Source organism: Phycodurus eques, chromosome 15 (assembly GCF_024500275.1).
Source record: "Phycodurus eques isolate BA_2022a chromosome 15, UOR_Pequ_1.1, whole genome shotgun sequence".
Taxonomy (NCBI): domain Eukaryota; kingdom Metazoa; phylum Chordata; class Actinopteri; order Syngnathiformes; family Syngnathidae; genus Phycodurus; species Phycodurus eques.
The window spans coordinates 5744023-5771205 of NC_084539.1; the positions used below are offsets into that span (position 1 = coordinate 5744023).

The 27183-nt window shown below is 40.3% G+C and overlaps 3 protein-coding genes across 5 annotated transcripts in view; 2 read left to right on the plus strand and 1 right to left on the minus strand.

Moving 5' to 3' along the window:
* Positions 1-2972, plus strand: part of LOC133413409 (cilia- and flagella-associated protein 44-like) — a 32429-nt gene extending 29457 nt beyond the window's left edge. The window contains exons 33-35 of the mRNA XM_061697737.1: positions 34-194; positions 292-426; positions 498-2972. Coding sequence (XP_061553721.1) covers positions 34-194; positions 292-426; positions 498-776 — 575 coding nt within the window. The 3' untranslated portion in view covers positions 777-2972. The remainder of the gene's footprint in view (positions 1-33; positions 195-291; positions 427-497) is intronic.
* Positions 2973-3761: 789 nt separating this feature from the next.
* Positions 3762-5768, minus strand: brcc3 (BRCA1/BRCA2-containing complex, subunit 3). Its single transcript, XM_061697736.1, has one exon. It carries the CDS (start codon positions 5677-5679, stop codon positions 4876-4878), a length of 804 nt encoding a protein of 267 aa, XP_061553720.1. The 5' UTR covers positions 5680-5768; the 3' UTR covers positions 3762-4875.
* A 4357-nt stretch (positions 5769-10125) lies between these two features.
* rab27b (RAB27B, member RAS oncogene family) overlaps positions 10126-27183 on the plus strand; it is a 65118-nt gene continuing 48060 nt past the window's right edge. For 2 of the 3 annotated variants that reach the window (XM_061698595.1, XM_061698597.1), the window contains exon 1: positions 10220-10310. The gene's annotated coding sequence lies outside the window, so the exon portion shown is untranslated. Of the gene's footprint in view, positions 10311-27183 lie in introns of all 3 variants that reach the window. The other variant, XM_061698600.1, reaches the window with a different exon arrangement.

Consider the following 27183-nt stretch of genomic DNA (forward strand, 5'->3'; position numbering starts at 1 on the left):
TATTCACTTGAATTTGCTTGTCTTTTGGTGCAGCGCTAGAGAAGCTGTGTCACCAGTTGATGATGACAAGGTTTGGGAGAGAGGTGGATATGGAGGTTCTGCAGACCCTGTGTGTTAACAAGACAGTTGCAGAGATGAAGCAGGAAAAAATCTTGCGAGACATTGCAAATGCCAAAGACATTCAACAATGGGATGTAAGCTAAAAACTGTGTGTGTGTGTGTTTTGTGCGTCTTCTTGGATATGTTCCACATTTCTATTTATTTGTTTATTTTTCTGTGTGTGATATTTAGAGAAAAGTAGAAAAGGCTCGTGAAACGCTGATGGGGATGACAAGGAGCAACTCAGAGCGCCTCCTCTGCTTGAATAGCCTCTTTGAACAGAAGAAGGAGCTGGAGCTGAAACTTTACTCAAGACAAAAGAAAATTGTAATTGAATTACAAATGTGCCACTCTCAAGTGTGTTTGCATGTTCTCATGATGTACTTGTGTGTACTCAGGGCAAGCATCTTCAGGCCTGCAGCAGACGGGCAGACAGAGGACAGATCTGGAGTCTTCAGGAGCTGGTGAGAAAACAGTCTGAGCAGATAGAGAGGCTATCCAAAGAGATCAGTGGTCTTGGACCTACAGGAGGACACATGCTTCCCTCTGGCCATGCACATCTACCGCCGCTTCCTCCTCGGTCCACCCCCACAGTCCATAAATGTACCAGAATACGAGGAAAATTTAAACCTGGTATAAAGGAAGAGGACACTACTGAAAGTGAGACAAATGACTAAAAATGGAATCTACTTTTTCATTATTATGGGCCTTCTTATGAAGCAAATCATGACCACTGACTGCTGCTAAACTGTAGACAAATTACATAACCCGAGGGCCACCTGTGCTAGTTATAATTTTTTTCAACGTAATTCCACAAATGAATGGGGAGCTCATGGAAAAGTGATCAAATCAGACCAATCATTTTCAGGGGTTGGAATTGTACTTGTCCATCCTCAGTAAGGCACTTTTGTGTCGCATAGACTTAGATTTGACTAAGTCTTGAACCAGCTGGAATGCGCTGAAACATCTCCATGGAGTCGTGGTAGCATTTAATAATTTCTCAGGGAGAAGTCAAATGTGAACACTTCACCAACAGTTTGTTCATGAGAAGCAAATGTTTGAGATCTTTCTGAATGAAATACACATTGTGTCACAAAAAACAGTAACTGATATACAGCGGCTGAAATAAATATTTAACACGTCACCATTTTTGGTGATATAGACCTGAACAGTTCACCAGATGTTGGGAACATCCCAAGTAATCCATACATACAAAGAAAGTAGAACAAATAAGATCAGAAATTAAGTTGTATGGAAAATTGTGAAATGACACAGGAAAAAAGTATTGAACACATGAAGAAAGGGAGGTGCAAAAGGCATGGAAAGCCAAGACAACACCTAAAATCTATCAATAATCAAACAGCAATCCAGCCCCTTGTCAGTGAAAATGAATATCAGCTGGTTCAGTCCTAATTGATGGCCTACAAAAAGGTCTCATTGCCAAGGTGTGAGTCAAGGCACAGCTCATGATGGGTAAGAGCAGAGAGCTTTCAAGACCAGCACAAACTAATTGTTGCAAAACATAACATTGGTTACAGGCGTTGGTTGATAGTAACATTGGTTACTATCTAAGCTTCTGAACGTTCCAGTGAAAGTTTGGGGCCATAATACACAAGTGGAAAGCCAATCATACCACCATAAATTTGTCTCAATCAGGTACTCCTCGCAGGACATCTGACAGGAGTGCAAAGAATAATCAGAAGAGTTGTCCATGAGCCAAGTATTACCTGTGGAGAGCTTCAAAAAGACCTGGAATTAGAAGGTACTGTTGTCACAAGGAAAATAGTGAGTAATGTACTCCACCGCCATGACCTGTATGCATGCTCACCACACAAGGCCCAATTGCTGGGGGAAAAAAAGCATCTTAAAGCTCTTTGCTGAACAACATTTAGACAAGCCAGTTTAATACTGGGCAAGTATAGTCTGATCGTATGAGAGCAAAATTTAACTGTTTGGATGCCATAATGCACACCACGTTTGGAGGAGAAATGGCACTGCACATCACCCTAAAAACACCATACCAACAGTCAAGTTCAGAAGTGGGAACATGATGTTATGGGGCTGCTTTTTAGCAAATGGTACTGGTAAACTTCACATTATTAAAGGAAGGCTGAATGGACAAATAGACCGAGACATTCTTGCCAAAAATCTGCTTCCATCTACGAGGATGATGAAAATGAAACGAGGATGGACATTTCAGCAGGGTAATGATCCAAAACATACTGCCAAGGAAATTCTCAGTTGGTTTCAAAGAAAAAAGATAAAGCTGCTAGAATGGCCTAGCCAATCACTTGACTTGAATCCAATCCAAAATCAATGGAAAGAACTGAAACGCAAGGTCCATAAAAGAACCCCATGGAACCTTCAAGATTTGAGGACTGCTTGTGTGGAGGAATGGGCCAAAATCACACCAGATCAATGCATGTGACTAGTTTCTCCATACAGGAGGGGCCTTGAAGCTGTCATAGCAAACAAAGGCTTTTGTACAAAGTATTAAATACATACCAGTTGGCATGTTCAATACTTTTTTTCCTGTGTCATGTCACATTATTACACACAACTTAATTTCTGATCTTATTTGTTCTACTTTCTTTGTATGTATGGATTACTGAAATTGACATGAAATTTTCATGTCAATAGCACCTTTGGAAATATATTTATGATGAGAAAAAAATGGTCAAATACTTATTTCAGCCGATGTATCAGTTAATCTATTCCATGAGTCTGCCTTTGCTATGTTAGTACTAGATACCAGTTAGCATTTTTCTGGTCTCATTAGGTATCTGAAAGAGTACCTGCATGAATGATGGAGACAAACTAGATTTAAGTGTTTCATTGTCTATTGTTATTTTCATGTCAAAATAAATGTTTAAATCAACTCTAATGGGTCTACCTTTGTGTTTACTATGGTCAAGTTGCAATCTTTATATATACTAAATGTTAGCATACCACGTTTTAATTTTTTCAATTCTCACTTCAGATAGTATCCTGACTACACGGCATGAAAGGAATTCCTTCACATCATCTTGTCTTTATGTACAGTATATAGTATCTACAAGTGCACATCCACTATTCCAAAGGCACGTTTCTTTAATTCATTCTGTAACAAATTATGTTCTTGTTCAAACATGGACAGGCTAGATGGACTGTTTGACCACTGCATGTCAAGCGGGTTACACATATACCATTAACATCTTTTTTTTTTTTTTTTTTTTTTTAATGTGAGACCCCACACATGATCAGGAGGAGAGTTAAAAAAAAAAAAAAAAAGAAAAAAAAAAAGAAAAAGTGTGGTTACTGCACTTAAACTGCATGGTGTACTCGAGATGACAAACACAGCACACCACACAGAAAAATGTGTCACCTCATAAACCAGTTGTCTGTTGTAGTACCAAGACCGACTTGTGAGCGGCAGCATGAGCAGCCGCACTGGTGAAAAATATGAATAAAGAGTAGTAGTACTCAACCCCACTTCGAAAGCTTCGTTGGCCTCGAGTGGTAGAAGAAAAGCTAAGCTGTAACAGAAATCCAACTATTGTGCTTGTCTGTGTACTAGTACAATGAGCTGAAATATGTGCCAGCAGGAACAGAATTGGAATCGTTTGTATTTGAATTTCTACACTTGAATAATTGCATTTACAAACTGAAATAGAAAAACAGAATTAAAATTTGTATTGTTTAATTTGAAACATTGCAATTACAAACAATCTGAAGTGTAATTTGAAATTGAATTTATTTGAAACTGAAGTCCTATAAACTCAAAAGTGAATGGAAGATTTTTTTTATCCGCAATGAAAATTAAAATTAGATATTTTCACATTCAGTTTGATCAGCCCAAAAACTACGCATTTCATCCCCAGGAGTAAGACAATTCAGCACACACACTAGTAGAACGAATAGGGCGCACTCGTAGAACGTGTTACTAGTTTGGCAAAACTGCACTAGCTTATAACTGTACGCTAGTAATACTGCTAGTGAAGCGCTGGATGTTTACTCGTAGAAATTTAACATCACTCCAAGTAATTGTAGCACAGTTGTCAACAAGTGCAGTTTTGCCTTACCAGTAACACAGTTGTTCTAGTATAGTATATCTAATATGTATTGATTGATTTGAACTATGTAAAGCACTTTGAGTTGCATGTCACTGAATGACGTGGTTATAAATAAAGTTTGATTAGATTTAGTGTACCCTATTTGTTCTAATAGTGTGCATAAATGTCACACAGTAGTGAAAAACATGGGACTACTAAGAGTCGTTTACCTAGTGTGCCCTAGTTTGTTTTGTTTTGTTTACTCGTGCACTGAATAGTCTTACGACTGCGAACAAATAGCATACTAGTAGAGACACTGGCAATTCAGTGCACTAGGATATTGAAAAAAATGCTAAATGTTTTTCCATAGTGTTACAAGGGTACGTCCATTACTCCAAAGGCACATTTCTTTAATTCATTCGGAAACAAAATTTCGCTTAGCATTTAGCTTTACCACTGCCTGGAAGGATATGGCCATATAATATAGTACCTTGACTTATAAAGTGCCCCAATGTACGGGTGTTTCTATTTTCTTCCTTGTGTTGAGGGCAAAAACTTGACATTAGGTACAACTGCATAGGTAGAGCATCGACAAATGGAGGTTTAAACATTACACTCCCCAAAACTATACAACGACATGAAAACGGGACAGCTGTGGTTGTTAAGATAGGTTAGCATTTAGCTGCTAGCCCAGGCCGGAAGTTATGGGGGGCGGACAAAACAACCAGAAAGTTCATGAGTGGCCCTATCCCGTCCCCTCCCCACTCAAGAGGGCACTGAGCTCCTTCTTCAGCCTCTCCTTCTCCCGCTGCAGTTCCACGATGCTCTGCTTGTTCTGCTCCAGACGGTCCTCAAGCCACTGCAGCAGAGGCCCGCTCACCGCCGACATCTGGCTGCACAGGTTCTTGGTGAATACGGATCCGTTGTGGATCTTGGTTACCGGGTCCAAGTGGGCCAGGCTGTGGATCTTGCGGTATGTATCCTGCTCCTCCTGACACAGAATCCGCGGCAGCTCCACCGCCGACTCCAGGCACACTTTACCGATGGCCTCGCGGGGAACGACGTGGATCGGGATCTCCACACGCTCGTACTCAGAACCCTTTTGGGCCTGCACCGACTGGAAGCAGGTGTAAAGGATGCGGCCCGTCTTGGTGTTCTTGTCCTCGATGAAGCAGGAGAAGATAAGGCCCACAAAGCCCTGATCCAGCATTTGGTACATCGCCTGAGTCCGCACGTCGACGTGCGAGGGCCACACGGTGATGTGCGGATGGGAGTGGTACCAGCCCACCACTCGCATCGGCTTGCCCGTCATGTCGGCCAGCCTCTCCGCCTCCGTGGAGGCGGCCGACAGCTGCTCCGGGGAGATCTCCACTCGGTCTTTCCTCTTGTCCGAGCGGCGGAGGATGATGACAGAGTGGATGTGAACGATCCGGGTGACTTCCACTTCTCCGATACACAAACCCATCACCTCTTCTTTTTCCGTGCTCAAAGCGTGATTCATACACACCAGGAACGCATCCGACTCCAAATGAACCGCATTGACTGCCATTGTATTTCTTCAAATGTTTGTTTGTTTTGATAATGAGCGACGTTAAAACCACCAACGGAAAAAAAAAAGAATCGAAGTTTACTTCCGCGTTTTCTTGCGCTTCAGTTAAAGCAGTCCGAGTTGACGCAAAGATCCACGGAAGATTCCGCCCATCCCTGACTGAGCGAGTTTTGTAAGTACTATTACGGAATCAACAAATTTATCATAACCTTACTTTAGATCAAGGTAATGGACCGCCACTGTGCATGGATTATACTGGACATTAGGTATTCAACTGTATACCAATATTAAATATGAATCTGAATGTATATTTATTGAATTAATTTCTATTTTTGTGTGCTGTATTACAACCCTAATTCCAACACATTCCAAAAAAGCTGGGACAGGGGGCAAAAAAGAAGTTGAGGAATGCACATCAAACACCTGTTTGGAACATCCCAGAGGTGAAGAGGCTAATTGGGAACAGGTGAGTGCCATGATTGGGTATAAAAGGAGCTTCCCTGAATTGCTCAGTCATTCACAAGTAAAGATGGGGCGAGGTTCACCTCTTTGCGAAGATGTGCGTGAGAAAATAGTTGAACAGTCTAAGGACAATGTTCCTCAACGTACAATTGCAAGGAATTTAGGGATTTCATCATCTACGGTCCATAATATCATCAAAAGGTTCAGAGAATCTGGAGAAATCACTGCATCGTTCCCATAGAAGGCAATGGCCCGCGACTGTGTTTACATATTAGACGACCAAAACAACAGCTTTCATGCATTGTATTATTTTCCTGGCACTGTCTGCCCAAACGTGGATATTCCGTCCCACTTACTTAAGTTGAGAAAACAGCTTGTGGTAAGTTTAAGGTGTTTTTGTTATTGTTTTGGCTGTGGATATTAGCCCACACTAGCCCTATTTTATGGTCATTCCTAACTGCAAAACATGCATCTTTTGTGGTACGTGCTAATCCAACCCCCCCAACTCACACACACACACACACAAACACACACACAGCCACTGAGTGCTGGATGTGTGCCTTTAAGGGGGTGGCATGAGTGATATCAGGAAAATTGGTAGTTAGTATCTGCGTGACAATTTGGATGTGAGTTTTAGCCTACTAAAGCTGTTTGCAAGTGTTCTCATTTTGTTTGTTTGTTTGTTTGACTGTTGGTACCATTCAATAAATGGTTGAAAGAGCAAGAGCATGCACTTGAGTGGTCCACTGGTGCTGTAGCTGAAGCTTGCTCATAATTTCAAATTTTGACTCAAAGTTTAAAGCAAAATATCAACCAGGTGACAAAAAACAACAAAAAAACCCACAAGTTGGAGCACTCGTAAGTCAAGAAACCACTTTATTAGGTTAAATTACCACATTGTTGACTTAATGTCATACACCGTTGTAATGTATTTTACACAGTGACAGCTTGTGCACTGGTGTCAAACTCAAGGCATGGGGGCCAGATATGGCCCGACACGTCGTTTTATGTAGCCCACAAAAGCAAATCATGTATCTCAACTTCCACGATTCTTGCTAAAATCTATCCCCACATTTTTTATTGTCATATTCAATGAATAGCATTGAGATATTGCAAGCATTAAAAAAAAAAAATGTTTTACCATAACTTCAACAGTAGTTGAACAAAACCTAGTTGTGTATATGTAATAATATGACGAGGCGATCAAACATTTATATGGTTTCACAGTCGTAACGGCTCTCTGAGGGAAACCATAAGAACAATGTGGCCAGCAACAAAAATGAGTTTGACACCTCTGGTGTAGTGGTTCATTTGCCTGAGTCCTGTCCAGGCGACGTGCTGCAGTTCCCGGACAGAGACTGTGAATGTGTGTGAATGGCTGTCTGTGAGCCTTTCGCCCTTTTTTGTAGTCGCCTGAAGTCAGGTGGGAGCTCACAGTGAACCTAAACAGGATAAGAGATATGCAAGCAGTATGCAGCATTAAGCAATTTAACCTAAAATAATTAGTAGGTAAGTCATAAACATTAGCAGAGTGTGAAGATTGATATTGTATGTTATTGTATTACTTGTGCCGTACTTTCATTCTTTCATTCACACGACAAAGCTCAATGAGGTTTATTCATGTAAGTTTCAGCAGGTAATACAATACATCATCAGCATCATATAGTCTCTATACTGTAGTTCAGTCATATAGTTAAGTTCTCCAGCCAGTCTTGCGTCCTCCCACTTCCCCAAAACATCCATGCTAGTTTAAATGAAGACTCTAAAAATTTTCCGTACGTGTACGTTTGTCTCTATATACTGTATAGCTAAATGTGCCCTGCTATTGATTGCCGCCCAAAGCCTGCTGGGATAAGCTTCAGCTCACCGGTGACATCCTAATGAGGCAAACACCTTAGAAAATGGACGGATATATGGTACAGTTGTTTCTTTTATTCAATATTTATGATTGACAGGTCTAGACACACTTTTTTTTCGATCCAGAGAGGAAGATTGTCTTAACCTTTGACTAGTTCTGTAAATATTAAATGGTCATGCAGCACAAGCATACATCAACAGACATAAGGCCATGATATAATTATTTCCGTAATATGATAACACAACCCGTCAAAGCTGCTTTCATGTCTCCACGGCAACAGTTTGGTCACATGTTAACCATGACTTGAGATCAGCACACACACAGTTACACAGAGGCACACACTCAAAGGTGAATTCAAGTTTAACACGTTTGTCTTCTGCACACCTCATGCACACACGTGGGCGTGCACACACACACACAAATGAGATTTCCTCAGGCACATCATGCAAGGAAGTGTGGTATCCATGACAACTGAGATGCAACTAATACAATTAAAGATTAAAATGAGGAGCAGTTAGTTGGAAAAGCATAAAGAAAATCTTGTTCTTGTCAGCACTAAAATACATTGTATACATATTTCATTTGCTAGTGCACAATGTCACTAAATAAACATATCTACAAAATGCCTGAAAGCTCAGAACTGTAAGTAATAGGTCTGCACGATATTGGAATAAAATGACATTCAATTAAAAAAATAAAATTAAAAAAAAAACCTGCAATATATATATGGTGATGTGAAATAATATAGGATCAGTGTTGGGAAAGTTCATTTTGTGCGCGAACTAGTTAAATGTTCAGTTTATTGTTCCAAAAATGAACTAGTTCAGCTCATAGTGCATAATTCCAAATTGTGAACAAGGTTCACTTGTCCACAAACTACTTCGTAGTTCTTTTTTTCCCCATTGTTGCTGACGGGCTATTACCCACAAAATACTGACATTGCATTTCACCATTGTTGTCCCCCCATTCAGTCCACACTAAAAGCCAGCTTTTACCCTACAGTCTCAAAAACATGAGGAAAAACTTGTTTGAAACTATAACCCTGCGCTTGCAAGTACCCCACCCCATTGACTGCTGTAGTCTGGCCACTCTGAAAAAGAAAACCCTTGGTTTAAGTCTGGACAGCCCCACTAAAAACAGTCTAGAACTGCCACTGAGTATAAAGATGTACTACACACACTCAGAGTGAAATATTTCATGTTTAAAAATATATATATATATATGTATAATTTTGATGATTATAGCTTACAGCAAATGAAAACCCAAAATTCACCATCTCTAGAAACTAGAATTTTATGTAACAATAAAAAAACAATGGACATTATTTTTGCTTTTTAATGTAGAAATTAGGCTTGAATTTACACTCTCAAAAAAAAAAACATTTTTTTCAAAGTGTTTAATGACTCTAGATCATGTATGAGGACAGAAATGAATGAACTTTTGAACAATATTCAAATTTATTGAGTTGTATCTGTACGTAATGTGATAGTCGGTCATCACAAATGAGTGGTCAGGAAGGAGCATGTTCACCAATGCCAGTATCATTAAGTAAATTATCTGACTTATATACACAGGGCACGCACGCGCACACAAACACACACACACACACATTCATTTTTTTCCTTTATTGTGATCTGAGTGCTTTGTTCTCATTCAAAATTTTCTGCAATTTCCTTCATATAGCCAGACACATAAACCTTAAATCCAGAGAAAATGAGTCTTTACTTAGTGGGTTCATACAGCACCATTGCACTAACACGTTTAATTGCTTCTACTTAGATGCTTTGTAAATGCAAATATTGAGGTGGCATCGTGTTAAAGATCTGTAAAAAAAACAAAACAAAAAAACTAAAATATATGTTCACCATCTGTTGAAATATAAGCTCAGGCCATTAGATTGAAAATATGAGCCTAATGCATTTGAATGTATTTATTCTCACGTGGAAAAGACTATACTCTACTATATTCACTGACTGTTGTTTTCTTCATAAGCCGCCACCAAAACGCACGGCGAGTGAAATTCCATGTTTCCGAGGTGTTCCTGAATGCGTCAAGAACGTCAACCCTCCAACCCAGGAAACCGAGCTTCCTCCATAATTCTGAGGTCCTCTTGCACTTGGTAGGACGTGTCCCTCCTCACTAGACACTTCCACCGACTTCAGTGCGCGGAATTCCCTCTCCATAAGGACCGTGGGAGCGATGCGACGTCTTGGAGGAGGAGGAAGAGGAGACGAACTGGCCAGAGAGGAGCAGCAGCAGCAGCAGCAGCCACCTGCGAGGAAGGTCTGAGTTTGCTTGTCTCACGTCAAAGGTAAGAAAAGGAGACCAAACACCTCCGCAATCCGCTCGATGCAGCTGCCTGGGGTTGGTTACTGTTGCGTTTCCGTGTTACTTGTAGCTCCGAGCATCAGTCAGCGGCAGGCTATGAGTCATAAACCCGGCAGGCGCAGGACTCATTGGGGCTCAGCTGTGGAGAACAGCGGCTCTGCACCATCTCAAAGCTCTTTTTCTAATAGCACGCGCTGCGCATGCAACGAACCGACGTGTTTAAAAAGAGGGGAAAAAAACAATAAACTGATGCTAAATGTGTGTCTTAACATAAGATTTGCAGTTCAGTTCGGTTTTGACGACAGTAACTCGCGGTAAATGGGATAATAAGGCAACACGTGGAATGTACAACCTCAGTTGCTATAGATTGTCCCCAATTTTGGATCAACAGTTGGGGCAGGATGCTTTCTGGTTTTAACAATAAATTGTATGCAAAGTCTAAGATTTTCAACAAACTGTTATGAAGAGTTTCAAATACCAAATGTTTGATCTATAAAAATCATTAGTGTTGGACCGCTGCAGTGCCTAATTCTAAAGGGAAATCCAATTTGTTGCAAACTAATGTTTGTGGACAAAACCAAACTGACTCTCTTCAACTGGGTGTTGTGTGCTGCAATGCTACGTGGGAGATAACCGATGTAAAATTTCTAAAGTTCACATGCAACACATTTCTATAGATATGACATTTGATTTTGACATTTATTTTTCACACAACGCCAGGACTGATTATATGTAGAAGCTTCCTGCATGATGTTGTATCACAGGACTACGTCTTAATAAAACTTTGGCAGGGTCAAGGTCCGTTGTGGTGTGCTGTGTTGGTCATTAAAAACACCACACACTAGAAGAACAGTAAATCACAATATTTTTCCCCTTGCCGTGTGTGGGGTCTCACAAATAAAAAACAAACAAACAAGCAGTTAACATATTAAAATTGGTGTCTACCACTACCCTGCAGCCCTGGTGTGTACTGATTTGTATGACATTTAGGGCCTGATTTACTAAGATTCCAAATTGGGGGCAATAAAATGCATGGCCACTCCAACAGGCTGTTTGTTCTGAGATCTACTGAGATTGCGGTGTACTGGGCAACAGCTGTAAAAGTTGTGGAGACCTCCCTATTTAATTGAGGGTTTTGTGCTTTAGGTAAATCTGATGTTTTTCACCATGTAAAAGCCCAAATTGAAGTTTGAAGTGATGGAATTGGAAGTGTTAGTGGAATAGAATATTTCTGAGTCACAGAAATGTATTTCACGGATAATTTTGTGAACGCAAGCTACCTCATAAAAAACATATTTTGTTTGATTAACTCAATCAGTGTGTGAGAATTGGTTGTTGAGCATCTTCCCATCTTGTGTAATATTGCGTTTAAAACTTGGGACAGCCAGAAAAACTGCTCTGGGAGAAGCCAGCACCAATTGCCGCAGTGCGCAGAGACATGACCCAGACACAAGAAAATGCTGAGTTGAAAGGAGTTTTGTCTGGTGATGTGGCATGACTTTCTCTTGTGACTGGCTCCAAGTCAGCCCTTAGATCATTCAGAAGTTCTAAGAATGCATTGCTCCAACAGATATGTTGCTATAATTGTTGTTTTTAGCACTTTAAAAATGTACAGGTGAGTGGAAAAGATCAATTTAACCTGTCGCCCCTCTTTTGCTTACGCGTCCTCGTCTTCAAAAAGAACCTCCGTCATCATTACGCACAGCGATGCAGGTTTATCCCTGCATTTGAGACACGGTATTTAAAAATGCAAAATCAGCCACCGCAGTTCATGTCACACACGTATCACATTGTATGTGCTAAATTGATCTTACTTCAAGAGTCAAGATTCTAACAACTTTATTTATCCCCAAGTGGGGGTCAGGGTTATTATACTTTTTTAAGTTTGACTTTTCTTTGTCAATTTCAGTTAGTTTTAAAACATTTTAGAGCAAGTTTGTCAGTTTTTATTGCTAGCTTTAATGCTTCCTTGTATTATTATTTTTGAAAATTAGTTTAAGTATTTGTTTTTATTCAGGGGATTCGTCTAGTATGAGATCACAATACGTATGGTGTAATAAAAATTCAACAAAATATACCCCCAAAAATGTATTAAGTTTCTAACAGATGAACAACCACCCACAAATCAAATTCAGGCACTGTATAACAGTCCACAGAAATTGAAGTGCAGTGCTTACTACTGCTTCTAAGGTTAGATTAGATGCATCACAATGTACAGTAATCCATTCATGAGACACATGCTGTAGTATGGTATTTAAAAATGTTTACATGCAGGGCTCTACACTAACTTTTGCACTGGTTGCACCATGCATACAGTTTGTATGTGTGTATATTTGCAGTGCCCGTAAAAATGTATAGGTCCCCGTTCTCAAATTCTTATATTTTTGCGTTGGTTTCCCACTTTGTTTAAGATCATCAAACAAAAGGAAATATCAGAGAAATATAACCCAAGTGAACAGAAAATGTTGTTTTTAAATGATGATTTCATTCATCAAGGGGGAAAAAAACTGTTCAAAATTACCTGGCCCTGTGTGAAAAAGCAATCACCCCTCTTGTTATATCATTAATTAATTACTATTGTTCTACTAATTGCTAATCACAATTTTAGTCATAATTTTGGTTAATTTTCACTGATCACACCCAAGCCTGATTACCTCCAGACCTCTTCAATCAAGAAATCACTTAAACAGTATCTGTAAAGACAAAATCAAGTAAGACAAAAGATCTAAAAAAGCTGCAACAAAATGACTTGATACGAAGAAATTCCAGAACAGTTAAGAAATAAAGTAATTGGCATCTATCAGTCTGGAAAGGGTTGTAAAAGCCATTTCTAAAGCTTTAGGATTCCAGCGAACCATAGGGAGAGCCATTATCCTCACATGGAGAAAACATGGAAGAGTGTTGAACCTTCCCAGGAGTGGCTGACCTACAAAGATTACTCCAACAGAACAGCAATGACTCATCCAGGAGGTCACAAAGCAACTTAGGACAACTTCTAAAGAACTGTAGGCCTCCCTTGCCTCAGTTAAGGTTGGTGTTCACAACACAACAATAGAGAAGCGACTGGACAAAAATGGCATCCATGGTGAAAACCACTGTTGACAAAAAAGAACATAAAGGCTTGTTTTAATTTTGCAAAAAAAAAAAAAAACATCAGAATGATTCCCAAGACTTTTGGGGAATATAATATGGACTGACGAGATGAAAGTTGAGGTTTTTGGAAGGTGTGTGTCTTTTCAGAATAAGAACATCATACAAACAGTCAAACACAGTGGTGGTAGTGTGATGGTCTTGGGCTGGTTTGTTCCTTCAGAACCTGGACAACTTGCGGTAATTGATGGCACCATGAATTCTGCTCTTTAACAGAAAATCCTGAAGGAGGATGTTCAACCATTAGTCTGTGACCTCAAGCTGAAGCGCACTTGGGTTCTGCAGCAGGGTAACCATCCAAAACACACTAGCGAGTCAACTTCTGAATGGCTTAAAAAAACAAAATGAAGGTTTTGGAGTGGCCTCGTCAAAGTCCAGACTTGAATCTGATTGAAATGCAGTGGCATGACCTTAAAAAGGCCATTCATGCTAAAAACCCTCATTTTTTTTGGAGAATTCAAACAATTGTGCAAGGAATAGTGGGCTAAAATATCTCCACAGAGATGTGAAAGACTCATTGCCAGTTGTAGAAAATGTTTGATTTCAGTTGTTGCTGCTGAGGATGGCCCAACCAGTTATTAGGTTTAGGATGCCATTACTTTTTCACACAGGTTTAGTGGTTAGCGATTAGGTTTTCCTTAATAAATGAAAAACAGCGTTTGAAGTTCACCTGGGTTATAACTGTCTGATATTTACACTTGTTTGATGATCTTAAACATTAAAGTGGGGAAACTATGCAAAAGGAAAAAAAAGATAAGAATTTGAGAGGGGTGGGGGGGGGGGCAATACTTGTTCACGGCACTGTATATGGGGCCGACTGCTTAGCACATCTGTCTCACAGTTCTGAGGTCCCGGGGTTCAAATCCAGCCTCGCCTGTTAGGAGTTTACATGTTCTCCCCGTTCCTGCATGGGGTTTCTCCGGGTACTCCGGTTTCCTCGCATATTCCAAAAACATACGTGGTAGGTTAATTGAAGACTCTAAATTGCCCCTAGATGTGAATGTGAGGTCAAATGGTTGTAAGGAATAACTGTTTTTACAGCAAAAAGGTTAACGACTCGCTGTTCTGTGCCTTGAAAAGATGGACTGGAGGGGACTCATCAGCAAGACTAGCTATTCTGAACTTATTCTGAATTAAATACCACATACTGTAGTTCCTGCACAGCCACTGCAAACAGTCTTGTTTTCCCGATCACAATATGTTTTTTTTTTTTTTGTTTTTTTTTGTTTTTTGCAAGTACACTCACATTGTTGAGCTTTTAAACAATGGTAAAGATATTAGTGTTGATGTTTACATCGCAGCAGGTTCATTATTTAAAAGATGAGCAAAGCAAAGCTACACTTTTTCCAACTGGCTGCTGGACAAGCTGGCAGTTAGTAATTTAGTTGTGGTTTGTGGAGCCACTATAGGGCTAGAAGCCGACAACTAGGGCTGCACAATTAACATAAAGCATAAACTGTATTTACTTCCATTAAGTTGCAGTTTGTTATTGCACTTTGTAATAGTATATTTATTCAGTTAGCCCTTGGTAAAGTTGAATTTTTTTGGGTACATTTCCATCCATCCATCCATTTTCTGAGTCGCTTCTCCTCACTCGGGTCGCGGGCATGCTGGAGCCTATCCAGCTATCATCGGGCAGGAGGCGGGTACACCCTGAACTGGTTGCCAGCCAATTGCAGGCTACATACAAAATAACAACCATTCGCACTCACATTCACACCTACGGGGAATTTAGAATTGTCAATTAACCTACCATGCATTTTTTTTATTTTGGGATGTGGGAGGAAACCGGTGCCCGGAGAAAACGTACGCAGGCACCGGGAGAACATGCAAACTCCACACAGGCGGGGCCGGGGATTGAACCCGGGTTCTCAGAACTGTGAGGCTGACGCTCTAACCAGTCGTCCACCGTGCCGCCTTGTGATTACAATATTGATAAAAATAATAGTGATTATTATTTTCACCATAATCGTGCAGCCTTACCAACAAGGAACGTGACAGACAGACTGTTTCTATCAAGTCCATTGACAGGGAATGCTTTTTTTTTTTTTTTTTTTTGCTTGGTGAAACTGATTAAACAAACCATCAATTGTATCAGCAGAAACTTATATTTAAAAAAAGAAATATTCACAAATATTCTACAAACATTTTGGACATATTAATTCTAACATGGAGGAATTAAAAACCAATAAAACCAAGACCCCTTTCCACAAGAAGGCTGTTTTTCATCTTTTCAACCACTTCCACCACTAAGCTCATTTCCCTCAGCCTTTGCATCATCATATGTAGCATTTGTAGTACAAGCTGCATGTGACTAAGGATTCTAAAGTCTAGAAATTAGCCACAACCCAGAGTAAAATTGAATCAGAGAAGTTTAAGGTATTAAATTAATTCCATACCAGTACATTTGTCTTAAATTTATGCATTTGTTTTTCAGGGCCAATACTGATACTGATTAGTAGTAGTAGTAGTCATACAGGAGGCTGCGAAACGTTTTTTGGATCTGATATTCATTTGCTATAAAAGGAAAAATATTGCTGTCAAAATTTTGAATAATGCAGACTTTAACCCATCATATAAGCCATTTGTAATATATTTAAAAAAAAATCTTAGATAATTGACATCTATCAAACATCACATCAAAGTTTAGGGTTCAGGCTCAGCAGCATGTCTGATAAATTTAACTGAAAGCTTAAACAAATAAATAGCTCCCTAAAGTTTATATTACAGTAACAATTAAATAAAATTATATGTAACTGAAATGTTAATCTTTTACTTATCTTTGTTTTAAGTTCAAACAAAAAGTGTAGGGAGTTCTCAGGGTCAGCATATATATATATATATATATATATATATATATATATATACACTTTTTTTTTTTTTTTTAAAGGCCAATGCCGATATGCATCAAAATGCTCAACATCCGCCCGGCTGATAATGGTCTATCTCTAATTTAAGGCCATTAAACCCTCTGATTTAGAACAATTTCTCAGGTTGCACGACCTTCCAAAATGTTTTGAGCAGTGAGGCCGATTCCTCTCACTTGATTGAACTGAATCTGAGGTCTCTTTCCCACCCACAGATAAATTTTCTTAAGCTATACCTCTTGTACAGGTAGTTATAGGCTCTATTAATTAATTACTTAATTGATTCCTGAGTCTCTCCACTGTGGTTGGGTGTTCACCTAATATCTCACCAGGAAATCAGAATCAGAATCATTTTTATTTACCAAGTCCAAAAAACACACAAGGAATTTGTCTCCGGTAGTTGAAAGGGTGATTGATTACAAGGTTCATCACCTGGTATGCAATACCAAAATCAATCAATAGAGCAATCCTTTCTTTTCTCTTTTTGTAGATTGTTGCATTTACTGGTTGCATGTTTGTTTTGAGTTCTCTCTCTGTGACCTATTATGGTTCTGATGCTGTAGTGTGCTAACTGTTGTTTGCGGGTGGTGGTACGAGCTCGGCTGTGTGTTCCCATTAGGACCGAGTTCCTGTCTTGACGATGTGTAGCTGAGACCGATAAACATTAAAAATGTGCCTAAAGCCAATAAAGCACATGCTACTGTATCACCACCAATACAGGAAGCATGGCAATTATTTTTGAGTAATTAGTTTCGTCCTCAATTATATTTCGTCCAACGGTGGCTTCTGTGTGCTGAAAGGAACATTGATACCAGTATCTTGATGTAATATATTTACAAATAAATGGCTGACCATGAATAAAAAAAAAAAAAGGCAGATCGTCAGAGGGAACAGGAAAAAAATTAATCTGGGGATTTCATTTAGGGAATGTGAAAATACCAGCTGATCCATATTCGAGCTATGTACTAGTGCTTGGGAGTAGGTTTTCTTCCCCTCAGCTGCCACTTTTATCTTCCCTCATAAAGCACCATGATTACAACTTCTCACGAAGGGACACTCCTTATGAAGTGGTGCCGTTTTAATGACTTAGGCTGCATGTTGATCTATAGAACAGCGGCATACTGTTCTCTGAGCGTATCGTACTGAAAATAAAAGCTTGTTTCCAAGCTTAAGCAGTACGTTGTTAAAATAACAGGACTGATTAACTATCGCTGTCTTTTTGTTTGAAATCAAATCAAAAATCCAATTTATTTATATTGTACTTTTCATACATTAAAATGCAACACAAAGTGCTTTGTTTAAAAACTTTAACAGACTGCGGTCCTGATGTCCTCTTGTAGGCTTTTCCAAAGGCACGGGCCATAGTGGCTGAATGCAGTCTCTCTGTAAATTGCCCATTGGTGTGTTTGTGAGTGCGAATGGTTGTTTGCGTGTATGTGCCCTGCGATTGGCTGGCGACCAGTTCAGGGCGTGCCCTGCCTCTCGCCCAGAGTCGGCTGGGATAGGCTCCAGCATGCCCGCAACCCTAGTGGGGATAAGCGGTAGACAAAAGCCATATCTAAAACTGAGCGTGGACCACCTTCTGTATATGAATAATCAATGCAAATTACATTCTTGGGCAACAAAACACCCGTCGGTCACATTTCAATGCTTGAGGTGACATGAAAAATGGGATGGCTAAAACAAAAGGTGCTACCTTCTAAACTGTGTAACATAGTAAATTTTTATTTCCATATTTATATCTGAATGACTCCTCCAGCAAAAATAAAGGAATTGGCCCCACTGTTTGAATACTTGAGGAGAGGAGTGTATTCTGTTGGCGTTATTTGATTTTCCTCTATTCTCAGTTTGTACAGTATTTATTTTCCCTATTTTCTTTTGCTGGACAGCCAAATGAGCTTGTTCACACAAAATGAGTCTTGTGTAAACTTGACTTACTGTTTGACTTGAAACATTATATACTATATATAGTCATGCTCAAATACATTGGCACCCCTGGGATGCCCATGTTTTTAGCCATGAATGTATAAAAAGAAACGACACTTTTTTTTCCTAGACTGTCTGACAGAGCAAACTTTTCCCGTTTAAAAAAACAAACAAACAAAAAACATTGGCACCAGTATTTTTTGCCATGAGTGCATGTATTATTTCTGTGTGTGTGTGTGTGTATGTATATATATATATATATATATATATATATGAAACATGGGATGGCTAAAACAAAAGGTGCTACCTTCTAAACTGTGTAACATATTCAGATATAAATAAATAAATATACATATATATTCAGATTCTCAAAGAGCTAATCAAGGCAGGTGTGAGCCAACATGGAGTCCAATCAATGAGGCCAGATTGGAGGTGTCTTAAAAAGGGATAAGGCCACGATAAAACCCACACCAGGTTAAAATTGTCTCTTATTAAGAAGCACTGCCTGATGTGTGTACCATGCCTCACTCAAAAGAGGTCTCAGAAGACCTACGATTAGGAATTGCTGCGTTGTATAAAGCTGGGGGAAAAAAAGCTGGATGTATCTCTAGAAGTGTTGATGTTCATATAGTCCTTGGTTAAACAAATGCTCTATAAATGGAGAAATCTCAGCACTGTTGCCTCTCTTCCAAAGGCCGGCCATCCAGTAAAGATGACTGCAAGAGCACAGTGCAGAATGCTCGATGATGATGATGATTCTGCGTAATAATAATTTGAATAATAACAGAACTTATTCATTCATTTGTTCATTTTCCATACCGCTTATCCTTACTAGAGTTGTGGGCGTGCTGGAGCCTATCCCAGCTATCTCCTGAACTGGTCGCCATCCAATTGCAGGGCACATATAAACAAACAAGCATTAGCACCCAAATTCACATATATGGGCAATTTAGAGGTTTCAGTTAACCATTAAGGTTGGGCATCGAGAACCGATTGGTACCAGGACTAACGTTACGGTTATCCCGGAACCGTTCAAATGTAAAAATTTTAGTTCCCAGTTTCGATGCATAGTCCTCAGAATCAGAATCATCTTTATTTGCCAAGTATGTCCAAAAACACACAAGGAATTTGTCTCCGGTAGTTGGAGCCGCTCTAGTACGACAACAGACAGTCAATTGACAGAGAACACTTTGGAGACAGAAAGACATTGACAAAAAAAAACAGTCACTGAGCCGTAAAGGGTTGCTAGTTATCTGGCAATGCCGGTATTTTTTTTTTTTTTTTTTTTTTTGACAATAGGGCAAAAAGATGCAGAGTCCTATAGCACTTGGAGCAGTTCGAATGACTAATATTGCAATAGTCCGGTGCAATGACCATTGTGCAAAGGGCGCAGAGACTTCAAGGAGTGTATGCGGTTTAAAGTGACGAGTAGTCGATAATCTGGGACAATGTTGGTTGTGCAAATGTTGCAGATACTCCTCAATCAGTGTGCAAATGGAGCAGATGCTACTCTGGCATGAGTGGCCAGTATATGCAAATAGTGCAGCATGGCGAGACAACTACATTGAGTGCACGACTAATGTATAATTGGCCCCACAGAAATGTGACAACGATCTCAAGTCAAAAAATTGCCAGCATGTTGTAATGGAATTGTAGGTTAGGTGTTTAAGAAGTTGATCGCAAGAGGGAAGAAGCTGTTGGAATGTCTGCTATTTCTAGTTTGCATTAATCGGTAGCACCTACCTAAAGGAAGGAGCTGGAAGAGCTGGTGACCGGGGTGCGGAGGGTCCGAGAGGATTTTGCACTCTCTTGTCTTAGTCCTGGCAGCGTGCAAGCCCTCAATGGTGGGTAGGGGGGTACCGACTTTCAGCAGTTTTGATTGTCCGTTGCAGTCAGAGTTTGTCCTTTTTTATAGCAGCACCAAACCAGACTGTGATGGAAGAACACAGGACTGATTCGATGACCGCTGTGTAGAACTGTCTCAGCAGCTCCGTTGGCAGGCCGTGCTTTCTCAGAAGCCGCAGGAAGTACATCCTCTGCTGGGCCTTTTTGAGGGCGGAGTTGATGCTGGTCGCCCACTTCAGGTCCTGAGAGACTGTAATTCCCAGGAACTTGAAGGTCTCGACGGTTGACACAAGGCAGCTGGACAACGTGAGGGGCAGCTGTAGCGAAGGATGCCTCCTGAAGTCTACAATCATCTCTACAGTCTTGAGCATGTTCAGCTCCAGGTTGTGTCGGCCGTACCTCAGCTCCAGCCGCTCCGCTTCGTGTCGATATGCAGACTCTTCACCGTCCTTGATGAGGCCGATGACTGTGGTGTCATCTGCAAACTTCAGGAGTTTGACAGTTGGGTGCGCTGAGGTGCAGTCGTTCGTGTAGAGAGAGAAGAGCAGTGGAGAGAGGACACAACCTTGGGGCGCCCCAGTGCTGATGCTGCGTGGATTTTGCACGCTCTTGTCTTAGTTCTGGCAGCGTGCAAGTCCTCAAGGGTTGGTAGGGGAGTACTGACAATCTTTTCAGCGGTTTTGATTGTCCGTTTCAGTCGGACTTTGTCCTTTTTTGTAGCAGCACCAAACCAGACTGTGATGGAAGAACACAGGACTGATTTGATGACCACTGTGTAGAACTGCCTCAGGAGCTCCTGTTGCAGGCCGTGCTTCCTCAGAAGCCCCAGTGCTGATGCTGCGTGTGGATGAGGTGTCCTCCCCCAGCCTGACCTGCTGTGTCCTGCCCGTCAGAAAACTGTAAATCCACTGGCAGATGGCAGGTGAGACGCTGAGCTGGAGAAGCTTGGATGAAAGGAGTTCAGGGATGATGGGGTTGAACGCTGAGCTAAAGTCCACGAACAGGATCCTCGCGTAGGTCCCTGCATTGTCGAGGTGTTCTAGGATGAAGTGCAATCCCATGTTGACTGCATCATCCGCAGACCTGTTCGCTTGGTAGGCAAACTGCAGGGGGTCCAGCAGGGGACGAAGGTACGAAGAAGTAGTGGCGAAAAGCATCCAAGAAGTGGCGTAAACCAACGAAGACGAACAGGCACAATGACGTGCTTGTGTCCAACGGCAGCGGTGGCGAGAAAAAGTGTGTGTTTGTTTTTAGCGTTTGACACCCTTAGTTACTCCGTAATTGGAATCATTAATTTAGTCTAGACATTCAGGCTTTTTAGTCTATAAAATGATTCAAGATCTCAATTTGAAGGTCGATGTGATAATGAATATGAAGTCACCTTCAAATGCCTATACTGTGCTTTGTCCTGTTTTTGCAGAATAGACCGTCTCACTACTAAACTTAGCACTTGACCATATACCAAAATTGTTTGATTGTTTAAAAAGTGTTAGTCGGCAGAATTTTAAGTATTTGGTTTTTAATCATTTGACCATCTAATTTTAGATATGTTGTGAAACAATAAAAACGTGTTAAAGTACCTGATGCTAGTAATGTTAACGTGTAGCCACTTACATTGTAATAGTTAAGATGGTAGTATACTGTAAGATGCCACCAGGAAATCACCTGAAGCACTAAATTATGCCGTTTAACTAGAGTTGGGAATCGAGAACCAATTGGAACCGGGACTAACATTCCAGTTCTCCTGGAATCGTTCAAATTAAAAATTTTCGGTTGCCAGTTTCGATGCCTAGTCCACCGGCTCCGAAGAAGTGTCGAAAACCAATGAAGAAGTTGCAAAAACCAATTAAGAATCGTCGAAAACCATCAAAGAAGAACACACACAAAGACGTGCATTTGCCCAACGGCCGCGGCAGCGAACAAAAGTGTGTCGTGTCTTGTTAAAACGAATAAGCAGTCGCCTCAGTGCAACACTTGGAATAAGATTACATTGTGCAAATGAGGCTTTCACGATGTTTAGGGCCTGACGCGCTCAGAGTCTCAGCCTACACCGTGCGGAGCTTCAGTGAAGTCAACGCTCAGTCAATTGGTTGAGTGAAACTCTAAAATACGTCTATGCCAACATTGAGACAGGCATTCATATAATGCCCAATCCTACATCCCATGCATGTTTTTAGGATGTGGGAGGAAACCGCAGTACCCGGAGAAAACCCAGGCAGGCACGGGAAGAATAAGCAAACTCCACATAGACGAGGCCGGATTTGAACCCGGCTCCTCATAACTGTGTCATAACTGTGAGGCAAATGTTCAAACCAGCTGGGATAGGCTCCAGCACACCCATGACACGAGTGAGGATAACCAATACGGCTGGATGATAATAGTAATAATAATGAATAACAGCAATAATAAATAATAATAACAACAATTGGTAGACACAGCCTTTCAACACTATTTAGAATTCATTAAATTTGAAAGCACTCAAGTGCAAAATCTTGTGCAGGAGGAAAAGGTGTGTGTCTAAAAACCGCATAGAGGACTAATGTAAAAGAAAAGAGTGACAAAGAAAGAAAGTGATGAAAGTATAAGGGAGAAAACTGCTAGTTGCCTGGTGACAGAGACAGAACTACTGAAAGGAGAGCGAAGGTGAAGAAGGGATACAAAATGAGGAGGAGGAGAGGTGTGGAGTTGTTTTACAAGAGTTACTGGTCACGATGCTGCTGCCTCCACTCCTACTGTACTCGCTGAGGCACTCTCAGAGGAGGAAGATGAATATGCTATTTGTCTTTAGTTATTGTAAACCACAGAAGTTACTGCTAATTGCAAACTGTAGCCATTATCCCAACTGAGCTGTCGACAAGCATGTCTTTTCAATTATTCTATTCTTAACTCAGAACTTTAGTTGGACAATATTTAAAAATGTGATTTGAAATGGTATGAATATTTCAGACCACTATCTGAGCATGGGCTGGTATCAGATTCTGACAGTATAATAATCTTGCACAAAAATATTGGGATTTTGCAATTGCAGCTCTTAAATTTATTATTTTGAAATATTTGGGTAAATAACTGGATGCTATCCCAGCTATCTTCGGAGGAGAGTACACAGACATCACGTAAATCTACCCTAAATCTGTATAACAGTTAACTTGTAAATAAAATGTGCTTTGGAAATATAGCACTGGATTAAACATAACTTTAAACACAGTATTGCATGGTTTTGTGTGTTATATAAACACTCATACTACCACAATTACCACTACTATGAATAATATCAAATAATGCTACAAACTGGATTCTGTTATTTCGATGTAGATGCATACATCCACACACTAGGAGTGAGATCGAGTGTGTCGAGTTGCCTGCTTGTTTACTATGAACACACGTGCTCTTCAGGCCCCTCATTTGTCAAGTGTGCGTACACCCAGAAGTGGGCGTAAAGTGTGTGCATGAATTTTACCATGCAAAGTATGGCATTAATGAATTTATTATCTAACTATGCGTGGGGGCGTGTGTACATTTACACACAGCTCTGACCATGCGTACGCACAAAACGTTGTGGGAGAACAGTGAAACTACAAAGAGAGTGCGCTAAGAGGGTCTCAAAGCCATCCGAGTGCATATCGAGCTGCCGTCATCCCTGGCTGATTTGAGACGCATTTCGCAACCAACACTATGAGCCAAATCATCCCGCTGTGCAGTCATTTCCCTGGCCAAAATTTCCATCCATTTGGCATACAGACATCGCCAACAGGCCGAAATTAAACAGGTTTTCCTCAAACATATAGTTGGAGCTATAGATTGCACCAAGCATTATCACGCAACGAATTCAGCTACGTGAACAAGAAAGGATTTCATTCAATCAACGTACAAAAAAATTGCGATCCACATCGCTTAGAGGAACGCGCCATTCATTCATTCATTCACCTATCATTGCTGTATGAAGTTATTAGTATTATCACAATATTGCTCAATCTAAAAAAACAAGCAGATTATAATTCAAGGTTTTTCTTAATACAAAAATGCAGGAATGACCAAAATAAAATTTTCTTACATGCAAGACCCCACAAAATGTACTTAAGATTCCTAAGACAACAGTGATCATAGAGATGAGTCAAAAGATTTGAAATGTTGCACCCCTCAATGACTGCAATCTCTGACTACAGGGAATTTATTTTGGATTAAATTTCCAACTGTAGTTTAGTCTTTGTAGGCAAAAACTACTGTTTTTAAGACCCTTGGCTTTTAGAGCATATTTTTAAAATCTTTTCATATTTTACTTATTTTTGACTTTCTATGGAAAGCATGAGCTTGTTCATTGACGTACTCAAATTTACCCCTGGTGTTTTCTCATAATGTAGCAGTGATCTCGTTTGATGTGCGTCCTGCGTCTGAGGCGCACAAAAATTAGCAGGGATGGATGGTTCAAAACCCTCGCACGTGTATGTGTGTTGGTGAAGAGCTTCCACACACAACGAATCAAAGGAGGAATACACTAAAAGTACAAGTCTTGTCTTTGTGCTAGCCAATCAGAGGCAGAGTAGGGCGGGTTAGAGAGTCAGCCTCACAGTTCTGAGGACCCGGGTTCAATCCCAGGCCCCGCCTGTGTGGAGTTTGCATGTTCTCCCCGTGCTTGCGTGGGTTTTCTCCGGGCACTCCGGTTTCCTCCCACATCCCAAAAACATGCATCAATTGGAGACTCTAAATTGCCCGTAGGTGTGAATGGTTGTTTGTTTGTATGTGCCCTGCGATTGGCTGGCAACCAGTTCAGGGTGTACCCCGCCTCCTGCCCGATGATATTTGGGATAGGCTCCAGCACGCCCGTGACCCAAGTGAGGAGAAGCGGCTCAGAAAATGGATGGATGGACAATGGACACCTGAGTTTTTTTTCTGGACTCGATACATTTGTGACACTCACGACACCGCAAGCCGCTGACAGAATGGCGTTTACTCCGTAGATGAACACAAGTGGGAAACTAGGGAACGTTAACTAACAAGCTCGCAAGCTAAGGAGCTAAACAGCTCACTCAACTGTAGCGACATCGTTTAAAACACCAGTGCTGGAAGTTTTGTATGTGTTCACCACATAGCACACGCACACACACACACACGTGAACGTTAATTTACCATAACCACAGCAGCACACGTTATCCATATTCAGGCAGTAGTTGACTTCAGCTAACTAATTTTCAGCATCATTTGATCGACAGGTGAAGGTCTGACAATCCAGTAGCTCGAGGGTGGGCCTTATTTTACATTTTATTCATTATTTATTTAACCAGGTAAAAGCTTATTGAGATATAAAATCTCCTTTTCAAAAGCCAAGAGGCTGCAGAAAGTATACAGGCAGCAGAAATGATAGTCCATAAAATAACGTTCATACAAAAATAAAAATAAATAAAAAATAACTGATATTAAAATATGACATTTGATTTAAAAACTGTGATAAAGCCCAAATGCTTTCGACTCAAAGGATGTACTTGAATTAATATGCTCTAATATCATTATATCAGTGGCATAAAAAAAAAAAAAAACACGTCAACAATACTATTGTTTATTGTGATAGTTTTGGGGAAAATATCCTAAAAAATCTGCTATCGTGGCACGCCGAAACTTATACAGTAAGATATTGAGAGTGAGCAAGGGCAATGGATAACACAAAAATATTGTCCAAACAGTATAAGAAAAAATAGAGTAACAACTGCAATCAAAATCTGTACTATAGCGGAGCGGCACCGCGTAGCAAGAACCGTGATATAGCGGAGAATTACTGTATCTGTATTTTCTGATTAGAAGTTGCAGGGAGTCATTGTTCCAGGGCCGGGACTCATTGTTTCCAGACATGTCCATCTCACATTCTCACAGTCTCAACTGAAAAATAAAACGATTTATGCTATAGTAAATCTCATTACTGATCAAAAGGAACAACAAAAACACTGAAAAGTCGATTTTTTTTCTTTTTCTTTAAAGCAACTTCTGTGAATGCAAAGTGCTGGGAAAAGGCCCACTGCCAGTTCCTGTTCACACACACAGAGCAGCTTAATTATTTACCCTATTGAATTCTGCACACCATGTCTCTACCACATGCGCATCAACTACTTGCCCACAGGTTCTTATCCAAAAACAGTTGGCAAATGTGTTGAGGGAGAAGCCATTTAATTTTGGTGCAAATCTGGATAAAAGTAGCAAAATGTATTTAGTCGCTTTGTTTCTTTTGAGTCAATATGGTATTGTCCCACCCGAGAGAATGATGGCCATAGCTTCAAATACCTGCTTGGCCCCACTGTTCGACTCAATCCATTGTTACAATGATTTTCTTGAAATACAAGACATGACACTGTTCTGTGCTTTTCATCGCTGTAAGATCCTTCTTTTTACCCTTTTTGCATAAAAAGTGACTTTGTTTTCATCACGTGGAACAATCCACCCCTTTAATTTGTCTCAACTGAGTAACTAGTTATTAAACCTGTCCGAGATTTATGAGTGATCTAAATAGAAGAAAATATTTATGTAATAACCCCCCCTCCAAAAAAAGATAAAATGTTGTGCACTAATATTTTTTTATTTTTGAAACAAGTGTTGACAAAATTAAGAATTCCATTTTATATGAATTATATATTCTTTTTTGTCACTTGTCATTTCCTCCTCCTTTATCCTGCTTCCTTTCAACGTCTCCTAACATGCCACTTTCCTAAATCGCACACGCTTTAAAGTCAAATTTCCCCTCAAATGAATTGAGATTAATACTTACAATAGCTGCTCGCAAAATGCAGTCGAGCTTATTTTCATATGTGCATGGTTTGGAGGAGAATCCATAATTCATGACATAATGTTGTGTAAAGACTGAATCGACTGAGGGACAACGTGCTTCCTGATAAACATCCACCTCATTTCCATTCGCTCTTGGTTTGCTTTTTCTAGTCCAGTGGAACGAAATATTTGCACATATTTGAAGATCTAGTTGAGTTGTCAACAAACTGTCTACTCTCTGATCTCTTAATTGAATCAACAGCAACTACTACATAATATATTTCCATGGAAACATTTGCTTCTGGCTGACTTCCGTTTACC

Coding starts and splice junctions, on each gene's coding strand:
- brcc3 (XM_061697736.1), bottom strand. CDS start 5,679: ATGGCAGTCAATGCGGTTCATTTGGAGTCGGATGCGTTCCTGGTGTGT.